The 13,170-nt window shown below is 49.6% G+C and overlaps 8 protein-coding genes across 8 annotated transcripts; 4 read left to right on the top strand and 4 right to left on the bottom strand.

Moving 5' to 3' along the window:
- Positions 1-508: 508 nt before the first annotated feature.
- On the bottom strand, positions 509-1,112 carry BUD31 (BUD31 family protein; the record flags this gene model as incomplete). The annotated part of the gene is made up of 3 exons (XM_046094091.1): positions 509-652; positions 744-874; positions 941-1,112. 3 exons carry the CDS (start codon positions 1,110-1,112, stop codon positions 509-511), a joined length of 447 nt encoding a protein of 148 aa, XP_045950070.1.
- Positions 1,113-1,423: 311 nt separating this feature from the next.
- Positions 1,424-1,754, top strand: TIM8_2 (Tim10/DDP family zinc finger protein; the record flags this gene model as incomplete). Its single annotated transcript, XM_046094090.1, has 2 exons — positions 1,424-1,526; positions 1,588-1,754. The coding sequence occupies 2 exons, from the start codon at positions 1,424-1,426 to the stop codon at positions 1,752-1,754; spliced, it is 270 nt and encodes an 89-aa protein (XP_045950069.1).
- A 512-nt stretch (positions 1,755-2,266) lies between these two features.
- Positions 2,267-3,237, bottom strand: RPL25 (60S ribosomal protein uL23; the record flags this gene model as incomplete). The annotated part of the gene is made up of 4 exons (XM_046094089.1): positions 2,267-2,354; positions 2,423-2,709; positions 2,777-2,838; positions 3,210-3,237. The coding sequence occupies 4 exons, from the start codon at positions 3,235-3,237 to the stop codon at positions 2,267-2,269; spliced, it is 465 nt and encodes a 154-aa protein (XP_045950068.1).
- Positions 3,238-3,688: 451 nt separating this feature from the next.
- Positions 3,689-4,549, top strand: BMT2 (25S rRNA (adenine2142-N1)-methyltransferase; the record flags this gene model as incomplete). The annotated part of the gene is made up of 1 exon (XM_046094088.1): positions 3,689-4,549. The coding sequence occupies one exon, from the start codon at positions 3,689-3,691 to the stop codon at positions 4,547-4,549; it is 861 nt and encodes a 286-aa protein (XP_045950067.1).
- A 21-nt stretch (positions 4,550-4,570) lies between these two features.
- Positions 4,571-6,762, bottom strand: LDX57_012348 (putative transporter; the record flags this gene model as incomplete). The annotated part of the gene is made up of 6 exons (XM_046094087.1): positions 4,571-4,949; positions 5,000-5,166; positions 5,249-5,346; positions 5,395-5,523; positions 5,588-6,522; positions 6,581-6,762. 6 exons carry the CDS (start codon positions 6,760-6,762, stop codon positions 4,571-4,573), a joined length of 1,890 nt encoding a protein of 629 aa, XP_045950066.1.
- An 817-nt stretch (positions 6,763-7,579) lies between these two features.
- On the top strand, positions 7,580-10,771 carry ERF1 (translation termination factor eRF1). Its single transcript, XM_046094086.1, has 4 exons — positions 7,580-7,650; positions 7,752-7,940; positions 8,010-8,059; positions 8,136-10,771. Exons 2-4 carry the CDS (start codon positions 7,820-7,822, stop codon positions 9,270-9,272), a joined length of 1,308 nt encoding a protein of 435 aa, XP_045950065.1. The 5' UTR covers positions 7,580-7,650; positions 7,752-7,819; the 3' UTR covers positions 9,273-10,771.
- On the bottom strand, positions 9,906-10,881 carry PHA2 (prephenate dehydratase PHA2; the record flags this gene model as incomplete). The annotated part of the gene is made up of 2 exons (XM_046094085.1): positions 9,906-10,772; positions 10,828-10,881. 2 exons carry the CDS (start codon positions 10,879-10,881, stop codon positions 9,906-9,908), a joined length of 921 nt encoding a protein of 306 aa, XP_045950064.1.
- Positions 10,882-11,177: 296 nt separating this feature from the next.
- On the top strand, positions 11,178-12,326 carry LDX57_012345 (uncharacterized protein; the record flags this gene model as incomplete). Its single annotated transcript, XM_046094084.1, has 2 exons — positions 11,178-11,865; positions 11,944-12,326. 2 exons carry the CDS (start codon positions 11,178-11,180, stop codon positions 12,324-12,326), a joined length of 1,071 nt encoding a protein of 356 aa, XP_045950063.1.
- Between the last annotated feature and the right edge of the window lie 844 nt (positions 12,327-13,170).

Below are 13,170 nucleotides of genomic sequence, written 5' to 3'. Positions count from 1 at the left end.
GGGTTTCTTTTTCTTTTACTTTTTCTGTTCTCTGTTGTCTTTGCCGATTCTCACCCTGTACTTGGGAGCTCCTCATGCTTATGACACCTTGATTTCGATTATGTTTTGTTTAATAGGCTTTATGTTAATACAGAACCTAGAGTTCCTCAGCTGTTACTAGTGTTACGACATGAACTTTGGCATGGGAGTATATTATCGTAGAAAACCTAATACATTTCTTTTGTTAAGGGTATCACATTGCTCATAAAGAACCGAGACTTGAAGAGAAGAGAGAAGAATCAAAACAGAAGGGTACAAAAGGGGGAAAGGACAAGGAGGGAAGAGGAAAAGAAAGAAAAGGTGGTGGACAAGGAAATGACGATCATCCGTCTCACACAGACACCTTCGGCACCGCTTCATGCTTTCCCAATTCGTGCTATAAGCAAGGGTATTAAGTCTTGCAGCCCCGCCTACTCGTCCCTTCTCTTGGACTCCCAAAGACTGCTGGGAAAGATGTGGCAGATGGGAATTAATCACTACTGCCGCAGCCTCGGCATCCGCAACTGACACATTGAATCATTTGATCCTCCTTGAGTTGAGCTTTCGGGACGCGGCAGATGCACGTGGAGTTAAAGTTGGTTTCCTTCGTCTGGATACAGCGCAGACAGCAAAGCTACATAGAGATGGTTAGCAAAGACCAGAAGTTGGATGTTGCAACGTAAAGAAAGCTGGACCAGAGCCATCTATGGGATGGAGGCACACACCTTCTCATATCCTTGTTTCTTCCATTTGGCGATTAAATTGGCGTCTGCATAGTTGTTCTTGAGGAGCCAGTCATACAGCTGCTTCGAAATCGCCTCTTTTTCATAATACAGGTCGTAGATGTACCTCGAGCCTGCCGGGACGGCAATTAGCCACGATACTTGACAAACCAACAAAGGGGGCGGAATTGTTTGCTTACGCTGATGGCTTATTTGGAAAATGGGCCATAGCATCTCGTGCTTCTTCTTGCCGTCATGCGACGCGTTCTCGGCGTCCTTCATCTTATTGCTAAACTCGAGCAGTGTGTCCTCGATGTCATCGAAGCCGGCCGGTGGCGGCTTGCGGTTGCGGGATGTACGTATCGGCGGCATTGTTGCGATTTAGACAGAAGCTGCCTTCAGGTAACTGACAGGAATCCCCGAGTCTCGAGGTCTGCGGCGTGTTGGCGGGGGGAGATGGACAGAAACCCAGCAAGAATGCCCTGGTGGCGAGGACCTGCTGCTCTTTTTCTGCCTCCCCTTACCGCCTACAGCTCGGACAAGCCTTGACCTTCCAAATGGAGCAGCAGAAGAACCGCTAGAAAACGCCTGCTGTTAAATCGATTTCCTCCAACCCGAAAAACACGCCATCCATTATCACTTTCTGCTTTTAATCCGGTTGAACAACCCCCCCGAAATCAACAATGGATCAAGCCCAGCTCGACGTCTCCAAGCTCAGCGATGGCGACAAGAAGGAATTGAACCAGTTCTTGACGAACGAAGCTCAGAAGTCCAACATCCAACAAAGTGAATCACCGTCCTTCTTTGCATCCTCGACATTGTTGATTGATGACTGACCATATGCCAGCCGTTCACCACCTCGCCGACATCTGCTGGAAGAAGTGCATTACTGGAAAGATCTCCTCCGGCCGCCTAGACCAATCTGAGGAATCGTGCGCTCACAACTGCGTGGAGCGATGGATGGACACCAACTTGGCTGTGTTGAAACACCTCGAGACTTTGCGTGGACAATAAGCTTCTTCGTGCTGGACAGCGAACTATTGTTTGATGGGTACTTTGCGTTGGGTTTACCTCTTTCCTGGACTTGAACAGGGTGGATTCAAAAGAGGGAACAATACGCAGTACGTTATGTACTTTCAATCTGGGATATTATCTTTTTCCCGATGGTGATAATAGAGAATGTAACATTATATTTCTATCAAGTCACCGACTTACGCCTGCACCAAGTAGTCCATGGACCATACGGGTCTGCTCAGTTGCTCGAGCCAGCAGTCACCCGTGCTGCAAAATGACATACATGCTCATGAGAACCGACCCAAGATCAAATGGCTCCGATGGCAAACACTACAACACTATTGAGACCTAATGGACATCTCATTACCGGTAGAATCGTGCATTCAAGTAAATCTTTTTTACGATCATTTAGCCCATCATTGTAGCGTTGGCAGTTAACTGCATGATCGATGTTTATGAACCACCGCGTAAAAACAGAACCGTTCACCCAGACCCATAAGAAACCAAATCATCTAGACAATAGCAAGCTTGGTGGCAGCAATGTCCAGGGCATCCACATCAGGGGTTAGCCGGGCGAAAGCCTTCTTCGAACCATCGGGCCTACGGGTAAGTTAGAAGACTGGGACTTTCTCGGAAAACACATGTTTAATCTCCTGGAACAGCCATACCTGACAAGAGTGTTGACCTTGACGGTCTCGACATCGTACAGCTTCTTAAGGGCGATCTTGATCTGCCTCTTGTTGGCCTTAACGTCGACGATGAAGACGAGGGTGTTGTTCTCCTCGATCTTCTTCATGGCGCTCTCGGTGTTGAGGGGGTACAGGATGACCTTGTGGGAGTCGAGGCGGGGTCCATGAGGGATCGACTTGCGGGGGTACTTGGGCGACCGGGAGAGCTCAAGGGTCTTGGGGCGGTGGAAAGTCGTCGAGGTGCGGACCTTGCGGGCCTTGTGCGCCTGTTGTCGAGCTCCGAATTAGTATGGAACATGGCAAGTAGAAATGTCGATTTCGGTGTCAACGTACGCCTGCACCCTTCAGGACTGCCTTGGCGGCAGCACCAGCCCGGTTGCTGGGGTTGGTCTTGCCTATAAGGAAGAGATAAGGTCAGCGCATCCGCAAACTGAAAGCAACTCAAGTGATGTTTTCCGAGCAAAAAGCAATTCGAATTATTTCCCTGCTCTTCATATGCCGCCTCCACAATTTCTGCACCTGTCCCTTTTCAATTCATTCTGTTTCTTCTTGTCTTTTTTCTGCTGGGGAAAAACTCATGACACATCTGGCTCGAAAGATGCTGGTTCTTGCTGTAATGTGTGCGACTCGGTCATGTGTGAGGATGCGGGTGATAGGGAAAAAAAAGCCCTTCTCGCTGCCTTCACACACTTGCGACTCGATTTTCGATGGTTGTGCAAAATTGACGGGCAACAAAACAAAACGAATGCGCTCATTGTGTGCCTACCTTGCTTGTTTTCCACCTTAGGGGCCATGGCTGTCGTCCGGCGCTGTCGTGATAATTGTCGCAGTGTCGAGAGTCAAGTGTTTTGCAGTGAGTTCGCTTAGCGAAAACCCTACGGGTTGGGTTGCCTCTGTGTGGGTCACCTGACCTGCTTCTCCGGCCTGCGCAACCTGGATCTCTTGGCGCTCCCAATCGGGACTAGGGCTCTCTCCCTTTTCTTCTCGTTTTTCTTTTCTCTTTCTGTCATGCAGATTACTAAGATCCGGCACGGCGTCCTTCCGCGCTCTACTGGACTTCCGGTCTACTGAAGGTATGAAAGATTGACTCCGTAAAAGACTCGGGCAATTCTAACAGTAATTAGTGATCTACCTAGACAGTAGTCCATTTCATCTGCTATACCCTCTCCTCTTCACCGAGCCACTCTCATTCTTTATTTCCTTTTCATTCATCCCCACCTGACCCATCATTCACTCTTCACAATCATGGTCTCCAAGAAGCATCGCGCCAGAAAACCTCTGTTGTTATCTCGCACCCGCCCATCCGCGATCAGAGGGGAGCGTGCAGCGCTGTCCTCCAAGGCAACTCGGAACCTGATCCGGTCCCATCATCGACTGCTCAAGCGAAAGGCTCAAGCGCAGCAGGCTGGGGATGAGCTTCTGGTCAATCAACTAGATCGGGAGATTCGCGAGAACGGCGGGCTGGAGAGTTATCAGCTCGCCAGCAAACTGGGGCAGTCCCGAGAACGTGGTGGCGATTCAAGTAAGGTCCTGGTGAACTGGCTGGGCCCGCATTTGCCTCATGGGAAAGATACACAGACAAAGCTTCGCGTGCTCGAAGTCGGGGCACTCAGCACCAAGAATGCGTGCTCTACGAATCAATCTCTGGAGGTTACCAGGATTGATCTGAACTCTCAAGGGCCGGGGATATTGAAACAGGACTTTATGGAGCGACCACTGCCTCGTGATGACGCTGATCGATTTCACATCATCAGTCTTTCGTTGGTACTCAACTACGTGCCAGATGCCATTGGCAGAGGTGAAATGTTGAAGCGATGCGTGGCTTTCCTGACATCGTCGCCGCCATCTGACTCTACTCCGTCTGTCACGCCCCGGCTGTTCCTAGTTCTACCAGCTCCATGCGTCAACAACTCGCGCTATCTTACTCATGGCAGACTCCACGATATAATGACTAGCATTGGATTTTCTTTGTCCGAGAACAAGGAAACTTCGAAGCTAATTTATCAGCTTTGGGAATACAACCATGAATGCCAATCTCGTTCTTGGAAAAAGGAAATCTTGAATCCGGGCAAAACAAGGAACAACTTTGCCATTATCGTCAAATGACAAATTCCACGGGAACCCCTATCACGTGGAGATCATCTTCTGCGGTAGGAATGCCCAAGCCGTTCCTATAACCGCTAACATTGACGAGAAAATCAAGAGACACCAGTCTAAAATCCGCTCCCTTAGACTGATATCACGCCCAAAGATCTTCAAATAGAAAGCGAGCGGCAAGATCACGCATATCGTAAAGCACAAAGCGGAGCCCATCAATGCCATGATTCTATCGAAAGATGGGAAGAGAATAGCCATCAAAACGACAACAGCCAGCACAACCACACGTATTATGGCCTTTAATGACTGCAGAACCATGGCTCGAACTCCCTCGGGGTGGTTTGAGATTGCGGGAGAATGTGGCTCCAAACCACAGAGTACTTCCACAGTGGCCACCAGGGGGCGGCAACTAATGTTATGTTAGTGACGTTAAACCGGGATTTCCTAGATAAGGCTTACTTCAAAGGAACCTTGGTTATTGGTATTACTGCGACAGAAATGATGATGCAAATCGACAATACTTGTGGATAGTCTGTGGAAAGCAACACATTGGCTGTGATTTCGTCTCGAACTGCATCACCAAACATGGCCCAGCCGATAATGGCCATGGCACAATCGAGGAAATACTAAGACATATATGAAATTAGTTCCATTTTCTCTCTCTTCTTTCTTGGTTTCTTTCTTCCCGCTTAGATGATTAAAACTTACCGTGAAAAGGTACGTGATCCAAAGGCTTTTCCCATACTTCTGCGGGTGTCTCATATCCCTGTATATGTTTGGGAATACTCCATGGCCTCCCCAGGGCGCTGGAAGAGATCAGTTATAAGTGTCGGAGGGCTTTTCTGCAAACGTACACATAATCAGTCCAAAACTAAGGGGTAGAGTCCCCCAATTTTTTGGAAACAACGAAGTCTCAGCTGGTTCACGAAGTGATCCCGGAGTATGGGGCGTGATGAATCCATCGATACATATTATAATTACGACTGGGAGGGAGCGGACTCTATTAGTATCAATCAACTTCGGAGGAATGAAAGAAAAATGACATACTTGAGGTGCAAGAAAGTATTCCTAGAATACTAGTCACACTTAGAAGCCGCAGCGGTACGAAATTCAGTGGAACAAGTAGTAGCCCGCATATAAGCTTCCACTGAAGGATGCTTATCGCGGGAATGAGTGCATGAAGGCTGTCTGCGAAAAGCACAACCAGGGCAACACAGGCCCCTATAAGCTCCAAGCAAAACAGAAGACTTGTTATTAGGCGTGCATAGTGCCCAAAACTGATATAAGCCAGGTCAGCATACGTGACTAGGCTGCGGTCAATATCGAGGCATTTGGCAAGAATTTTCGCAGTGTATGAGGTGGTCACGGCCGCAAACAAAAGAAACAATAGACCAAAAAGCCATCCAGCCTGTTTCATTGCAAGCGGCAGGCTTAGAAGGCCGACGCCAATCAGGACGTTGACAGAATTGAAAATTGTCTGAGGTACGGTCGATTGACCAACAACAACGTTCGATCTAGTACCGTCCTCATGCTGAATACTTTTGACAGATAGAGGCTCTATGCTGCCGTCCAAAGGTACGTCTACATGTGCTTGCTGCTCCCGGTGAAGTTGAGTCACATTTCTTCGTGTTGCTTCACTGATGCGAGAGGATATCGTGCCGTATGAGGTCCCAAAACTTCTGTCGAATGATGTTCCGAGGACACTTTTTCTTGGCTGGTTCTCGTCATCTAGGTTGGTCTCTCTTTCGGCAGTCAGGAGGGGTCGTGTAGCATCAATCTCTGGACGAAACAGACGAGAGCCTTGTGCGCCGGTCTCATCATTTGCTGCAGCGAACCATTGTTCATCCGAATCGGCTGTAAGAAACGAGGAGCGACGGGGAAGTACTTCCGGGAAACCTGCGGCTCGCTGCCATGACCGGACAAAGTTATCGATGCTGTTAACGCCGCCAGCTTGTCTGAAACGCATAGAGAACGATTCTGACCTAGCAAGGTTTGTGAGTATATGCTATATTTCAATCAGTAGACGCATGTATGGGTTACCTTGGTCTCTGGAAATCACCACCGTCAGTGTTATAGCCGGCAAAGCCCGACGAGCTGCCGTAGGAATCAAAAGTTGATTCCAAATGTGAACGAGAGGTTGGGATCCGCACGCCTTGGGTCATAGCTTCATACTGGTCCGGCTCTTCAGCATCCCCATCGACTAACGTCGGAGGCAATGACATTTTCTGGTGTTGGGAGGTGCGCTGGCCAAGCTAGTAAACAGAACAACGAGACGAGTGGCAAAACCCAGGCAGTACTTCAAGGGGATATCGCATTCATTTATAGCTTCATTAGCATCACTCTTTCCAATAACGAGTATTCCTCTAGGCGCGATAAGGGCAGCAAGGTCGTAAATTAGGTGGCGATGATGACGGAAAAGAATTGCAAATGGCAAAGGATGCAGATCGCCTCAGGAATTCAGGATTGAGAATCAAGGATTAAGGATGAATGGATGGCTAGTGCTCTTGCTAACGAAGTGGGGTTAGTTCAAGATAAGGTCAAGAATTGATCAATATAGCTATCTAGTACTAATTAGAGGAAGGTGGACACTTGATAGCGACGGCAGGTACGGAGGAGATCAGATAGACTGATAAACAGATTGACAGAAGATTGCTTGTGCTCCGCCCATGTCGGCGATCACATCGGCAGATGAGTTGCACTGTTGCATGAGGTCTCAGTCTACAAAGCGTCCTAATTTCTTTGCCATGGTTAAGCAGCACCTCGCAAGGCGGAGATGTACAGTACATTACATGATGTACTGCCTGCGTGCCTGTATGTATGCAGTATGAATGTGTGATCAACACACCCGACCTGGACCGTAAGGTACATACAGTGCAGGTACAGTAAGGTACACATACATACAGTGCAGGTACAGTAAGGTACACATACATACAGTACATATACATACATATACATACGTCACCAAGGTACAAACCACCCAGGCAAAACCAAGGCGCTTATGTCATCCTCAACAGGCGACTTCGGGTCACACCCCACGGTGCCTGATGAAATTTACTGAACAATCCCCCCCCGCGCTGCACTACTTGGACGGCAAATCGACCAGCCTCAAGGTAAGTGGAATACACTCAGCCACATGTTGAGTATCCTCCCTTTTACAGAGACTTTCCTGTATCCTTCCTGCTGCTTCCATCGCTAACAAGACCCTTTCCAGCACCGGCGGACTTCTTTATTCCTTTCCACCCCTCTCCTGGTCGTTTTGACATCGTCACCTCGCCCAAGATGAGCGCGGCCCAGGCGAACGAAGCGGAAAAGAACATTGAGATATGGAAGGTTAACAAGCTCATTAAGCGCCTCGAGGCGGCTCGCGGAAATGGAACCTCCATGATCTCTTTGATCATTCGTGTGTCTTCCCCGTCCCATAATGCTCGTCATATCATTGCGTATAGCGGCTAATCTCTCGGCCCCGTAGCCCCCAAGGATCAGGTATCCAGGGCAGCCAAAATGCTGGCAGAAGAGTTTGTAGGTCTTTTTCCTTTTCGGCGAGATGCTTGGCCGAGGGTGCCTTGTCGCGATTGTATGCTTATGGAAATAATAGGGCACTGCTTCCAACATCAAGTCCCGTGTCAACCGACTTTCAGTCCTGTCCGCCATCACCTCCACGCAACAGCGTCTCAAGCTATACAACAAGGTCCCGCCCAACGGCCTGGTCGTCTACTGTGGTGAAATCATCACATCTGAGGGTAAAGAGCGCAAAATTAACATTGATTTCGAGCCCTTCAAACCGATCAACACGTCGCTTTACCTCTGTGACAACAAGTTCCACACGGAAGCACTGAGCGAGCTGCTTGAGTCGGATCAGAAATTCGGCTTCATTATCATGGACGGAAACGGTGCTCTCTTCGGCACGCTTAGTGGAAATACTAGAGAAGTGCTCCAGAAGCTGAGCGTCGACCTGCCGAAGAAGCACGGTCGTGGTGGACAGTCCGCTCTCCGTTTTGCCCGTCTCCGTGAAGAGAAACGTCACAATTATGTCCGCAAAATCGCTGAGTTGGCTGTTCAGAACTACATCACCAACGATAAGATCAACGTTGCCGGCTTGATTTTGGCCGGTTCTGCCGACTTCAAGAACGATTTGAACCAGTCGGATATGTTCGATCAGCGCTTGCAATCCAAGGTCATTAAGGTGGTCGATGTCTCTTACGGAGGAGAAAACGGCTTCAACCAGGCTATTGAACTTGCATCCGAGACATTGAGCAACGTTAAGTTCGTTCAGGAGAAGAAATTGATTGGCAAATACTTCGAGGAGATCAGTCAAGACACCGGAAAGGTCTGCTACGGTATTGACGATACGCTCAAGGCCCTTGAGCTCGGTGCTGCAGAGACCCTCATTGTCTATGAGAATCTGGACGTTACCAGATGGGTTCTCAAGAACTCCGAGGGCTCTGAGGTCATCGTTCATTCATCTAAGGCCCAAGAAGAGAACCGGGAGTTGTTTACCGACAAGGAAACCGGCACTGAAATGGAGGTCGTTGATCAGACCTCTTTCCTGGAGTGGCTTGCCGAAAACTACAAGGATTTCGGTGCCACCCTGGAATTCGTTTCGGACAAATCCAGTGAGGGTAACCAATTCGTCAAGGGCTTCGGTGGTATCGGTGCCATTCTCCGATACAAGGTCAATTTCGAACAGCTTGCCGACTATTCTGACGAGGACGAGTTTTACGACGGTGCGTGAAAGCCTTTTCCCCCGTGTCTTTGTCTGAGATGAGCCAACAACTAATGGATACTCTGCAGATTGACGGTTCAGCGACCTCGCAGGGAGCGAGGATGAACGGCCAGAAGTTCCCCAAGCGGATCTTTTGACGGCTCGCCCTATACAAGGTGACGGTGGAATCCATGGCCAGGCCATGGTTCCCCTGGTTGATGATACCTTGACGTCGCCTGGAAAGAGCTCTCAGAAACTGCTCCTAGGTGTGTTAACCATTCAATGCTTTTGCTTACTCTACGTCACTGACAACCAACCGTTCCACAGGGCCATCCAAGCTCCGTAACATTGTGACTGAGGTTGCCTAGATGCATACTTCAGATAACTCGAGATTTGCTTTGAACTTTCAAGGGGCGGTGAAGCGTCAAACAACCTCTGCAACGATTCCTTCGGATTGTCGGACTTTGATGACTTAAGCTAACAGGTGGAAGATTGTTTCATCTCGGCACACTCTGCTGGGTCGGCCTTGCTTTTATGCTACCTTTTTTTTTCGTTCTCCATAGGCATGCTTTTTGTAAGGATGACAACAATGCGTCGCATTCATCGCCCCATAGGGTGTCCTCATGGTCTTTAGTAGTCAAGTAGTAGATGCTTTTTATAATCTTATTGGTCGCTCGATGAGCCCATACTGTTCCACGTCCCCAGATCCCTACTATTTTCAGTAACATCCTTCAATCCCGCCAAAACCTTGGTGACTGCCTCCTTGTCATCGTATGCCGGAGCCATCTGGCATTCAACCAGAAAGATGTATTGCCAGGCTATCCTTTGACTTGGGCGGGTGTTGATACTCGTGAGATTCATGCCATGCTTCTTGAATATCAGCAAGGCGTCTGCCAGCGCCCCGGGGGCGTTCTGATAGACCATGAACGAGATCAATGTTTTCCTGGTAGTGGTGGAAGGCGAGGGGGTGATCTTGACCTTCTCAAAGGGCAGTCGGGTCGTGCGTTCCGAATTCATATTCCCCAGAACCAGAAATCGCGTTGTATTATTGGCGTTATCTTCGATATTCTCTTCTATGATGTCCAGTCCGTGATGCTTAGCAGCAAACCGACTAGCTATTGCGGCACTCCGTTCTGTTGTTTCGCCGGCGACGATCTCGCCCGCCTTGGAGGTCGACGAGACGTCTTGTCGCTCAACGCCCTTGAAATGTTTCGCAAGAAATTTATCGCATTGACCCCACGCTTGCGGGTGTGTGTATAGTTTATTTATTGAGTTGAGGTCGACTTGTCCATTGCGGCCCAGGAGACAGTGGTGCACGCTCAGATAATGCTCCCCACACACTCGCACATCTGGGTATGAACCGGCGGGGTCGGCCAGAAGGTCGAGCGTTTGAACGACCGACCCATTGGAGGAGTTCTCGGAGGGAACGATCGCATAGTCCACCTCCTGCTGTTGCACGGCAGCGAAAGCGTCTGCGAACGATGGGCGAGCTTGTAATTCTACCGAGGTCCCAAAGGATTCAACAGCGGCCTAGAACTCCAATTAATGACGTTATGGATTGAGGGGGAGGGCGGGCGCTCCTAACCTGGTGGGAAAACGAAGCCGCAGGCCCCAGGAAGGTGACTGTAACGAGCGCCATGAGACCAAAGGTATCTGCAAAAGATCAGGACAACCGCCAATTCTGCAACTCGAAGGGTGATCAGGGGCTCGGTGGAAATTTCTCACATCTTCAGCTGGAAAGGGTGGGTGGCTGTAGATCTCCAGACAAACAAATCAAACTGCGACTTATGGATTTATCCGGCGCCAATTATTGTGATTCTGACTCTTGTTGATTGCGCTTCCTCCTTCCCCTCCTGCTTCTCCTCCGCCTTCCTCCTCTTCCCAGTTCCTTGCCGGGCTCCGTCTGATTCTTATGTAGATGTTTTATGCGTCATAATGAAAAGACCGGCATTGCGCATCCTGGGCTTTGGGCGCAAAGCCAAACCCGTATTACGGGCACACTCGACCCTTGCCGGTGAGCTGAGTCGGGAATTGACATCGCGGAGATTGCCTCTAACCTTCGACTATCTACATACTCAACCCTCGCATCTCCTTGATTTGACGTTACGGGACATCCTTCCCCATTCTCGGCCTCTGGGAAGAGAAGACTCGGTTCTTCCCTCGGTGAAATCCGCCTTCCCTTTACCGGCGGGCCATCACTTGGTTTATTTTCCTCCTCAGGTCACGCTCTCGCAGCTATTAGCAGACGGCACCGATACCCTTCATAGCCCAGGCGGACCCTTTAACCGGCGTCTGTGGGCTGGTGGGAGAGTCAGATTCCCAACCCGTAGTGGATTGGTCCTCGACGGTAGTCGAGCCGTCTGTATCGAAACGATTCGCGACATAGTGTGCAAAGGACGACCAGGGGAGGAGAAGGTTATTGTCAGAATAGAGCGGCGCATTGGTCCGGTTCAGGAGTCGGAGCAAGAAGACAGTATCCGAGCCCGCCTCTGGAGGGAGGATGAAGAAGACTTCGGGCAGTCATCCATTATCGAAAACCGAGACTTGATATTCATGCGCGAGAAGTCTCCCGAAGAACTAGCTCGCGACCAGGTGAATTTTCAAAAACAACGAATTGTAAAATGTGCGCATGATAAAACAACTGATTCCCATGATATCTTGTACTAATTTGCTCTCTCTGTCCCTCTTTTTCTTTCAAAAGCACCATCGGACGCTGCATTTCGTTATAACATCACGCCCACCAAGACCTTGCTATTCCGCTTCTCTGCACTCACATTCAACGCCCACGCTATCCACCTGGACGAAGCCTACACGCGAGACGCGGAGGGCTTCCGAGGGCTTCTCGTCCATGGTCCCTTGACCTTGACTTTACTACTAACGGCCATCCAGCCTCATCTGGCCAAGCTTAATCGAACGATCAGAGAGATCGAATACAAAAACCTCACTCCAGTGTACGCCGAAGAGACATTATCAGTGTGCGGGAAACCCAAACCAGCCGATCCCAATGCCGCTTGGGATGTGTGGATTGAAGGTAAAGAAGGAGGTCTAGCCGTTCGAGGATCTGTTAGATTTGATGCTATGTAGTATAGCGAGAAGTCGGGCCTTTACAGGGTGAAGAGCCTTTGACTCGTCAACCCGGAGATTAGCGCTTGGGGGTGTATCAAGGTGGTTATAATAAAACCCATTATTTCGCCAATTCGGATGTACTCAGGCGCAACAGGTGCCAGTACCTAGGTAGATACGAACCATCAGGGATGGCCATTATTATTATTCCTTCGGTCCGCAAGGGAATCGAGGATTGAAGGGCTGGACCAGCCGGTGGTGGTCAGCTGACCAGGCGTCTCGGTAAAACCATTACTCCACGTGCGCAGCTACGGATCGGGAAAAAAGCTCCCCCGAGGCACACGTTTATAATTTCTTTCAAAACGCGGGAGCTTCTCTTCTTTCTCCCTCTTCACCACCAATTCGGTCAACAACTTCAAGCACTGGGAACATTTCCTGCACGCGTTTTAATGTTTAACGTGTGTTGTGCTCACCTCTAACTGGTACCTCGTCTACAAATCTGGCAAGAATTGGAGAGAGGAAACCAATCAGCTGTTCAAAATGGATCACTTCTGGTCGGCCCCTCCGGTTTCGAGGTACCATCTACCCATTCAGTGGCGTGTGAACCAGCTTCAGTGGCTCCGAGCTAATCTGAAGGAAGGACTCTCACTGCACTGACATGTATCCAGTCTGCTCTGGTGTACGGTGGCATGTTGAGTGCTATGCGGGTTCTGTTCTTGCCAGAGCTGCTTGTCAAGCTCCCCCCAGAAGTCTGGAGGCCTTTCACCTCATTCTTACTGACAGGGCCGCGGCTTGACTTCCTATTTGATCTCTACTTCAGTATGGAATTGTCTGGGCTCGGGCTAGCAGCCATGCTGACTTCCTG

This window comes from Aspergillus melleus (genome assembly GCF_016097325.1).
Source record: "Aspergillus melleus strain CBS 546.65 chromosome Unknown contig8, whole genome shotgun sequence".
NCBI classification, from domain to species: Eukaryota; Fungi; Ascomycota; class Eurotiomycetes; order Eurotiales; family Aspergillaceae; genus Aspergillus; species Aspergillus melleus.
Note: the sequence above shows the minus strand (reverse complement) of the source record. Positions and strands in the feature narration are given on the sequence as shown.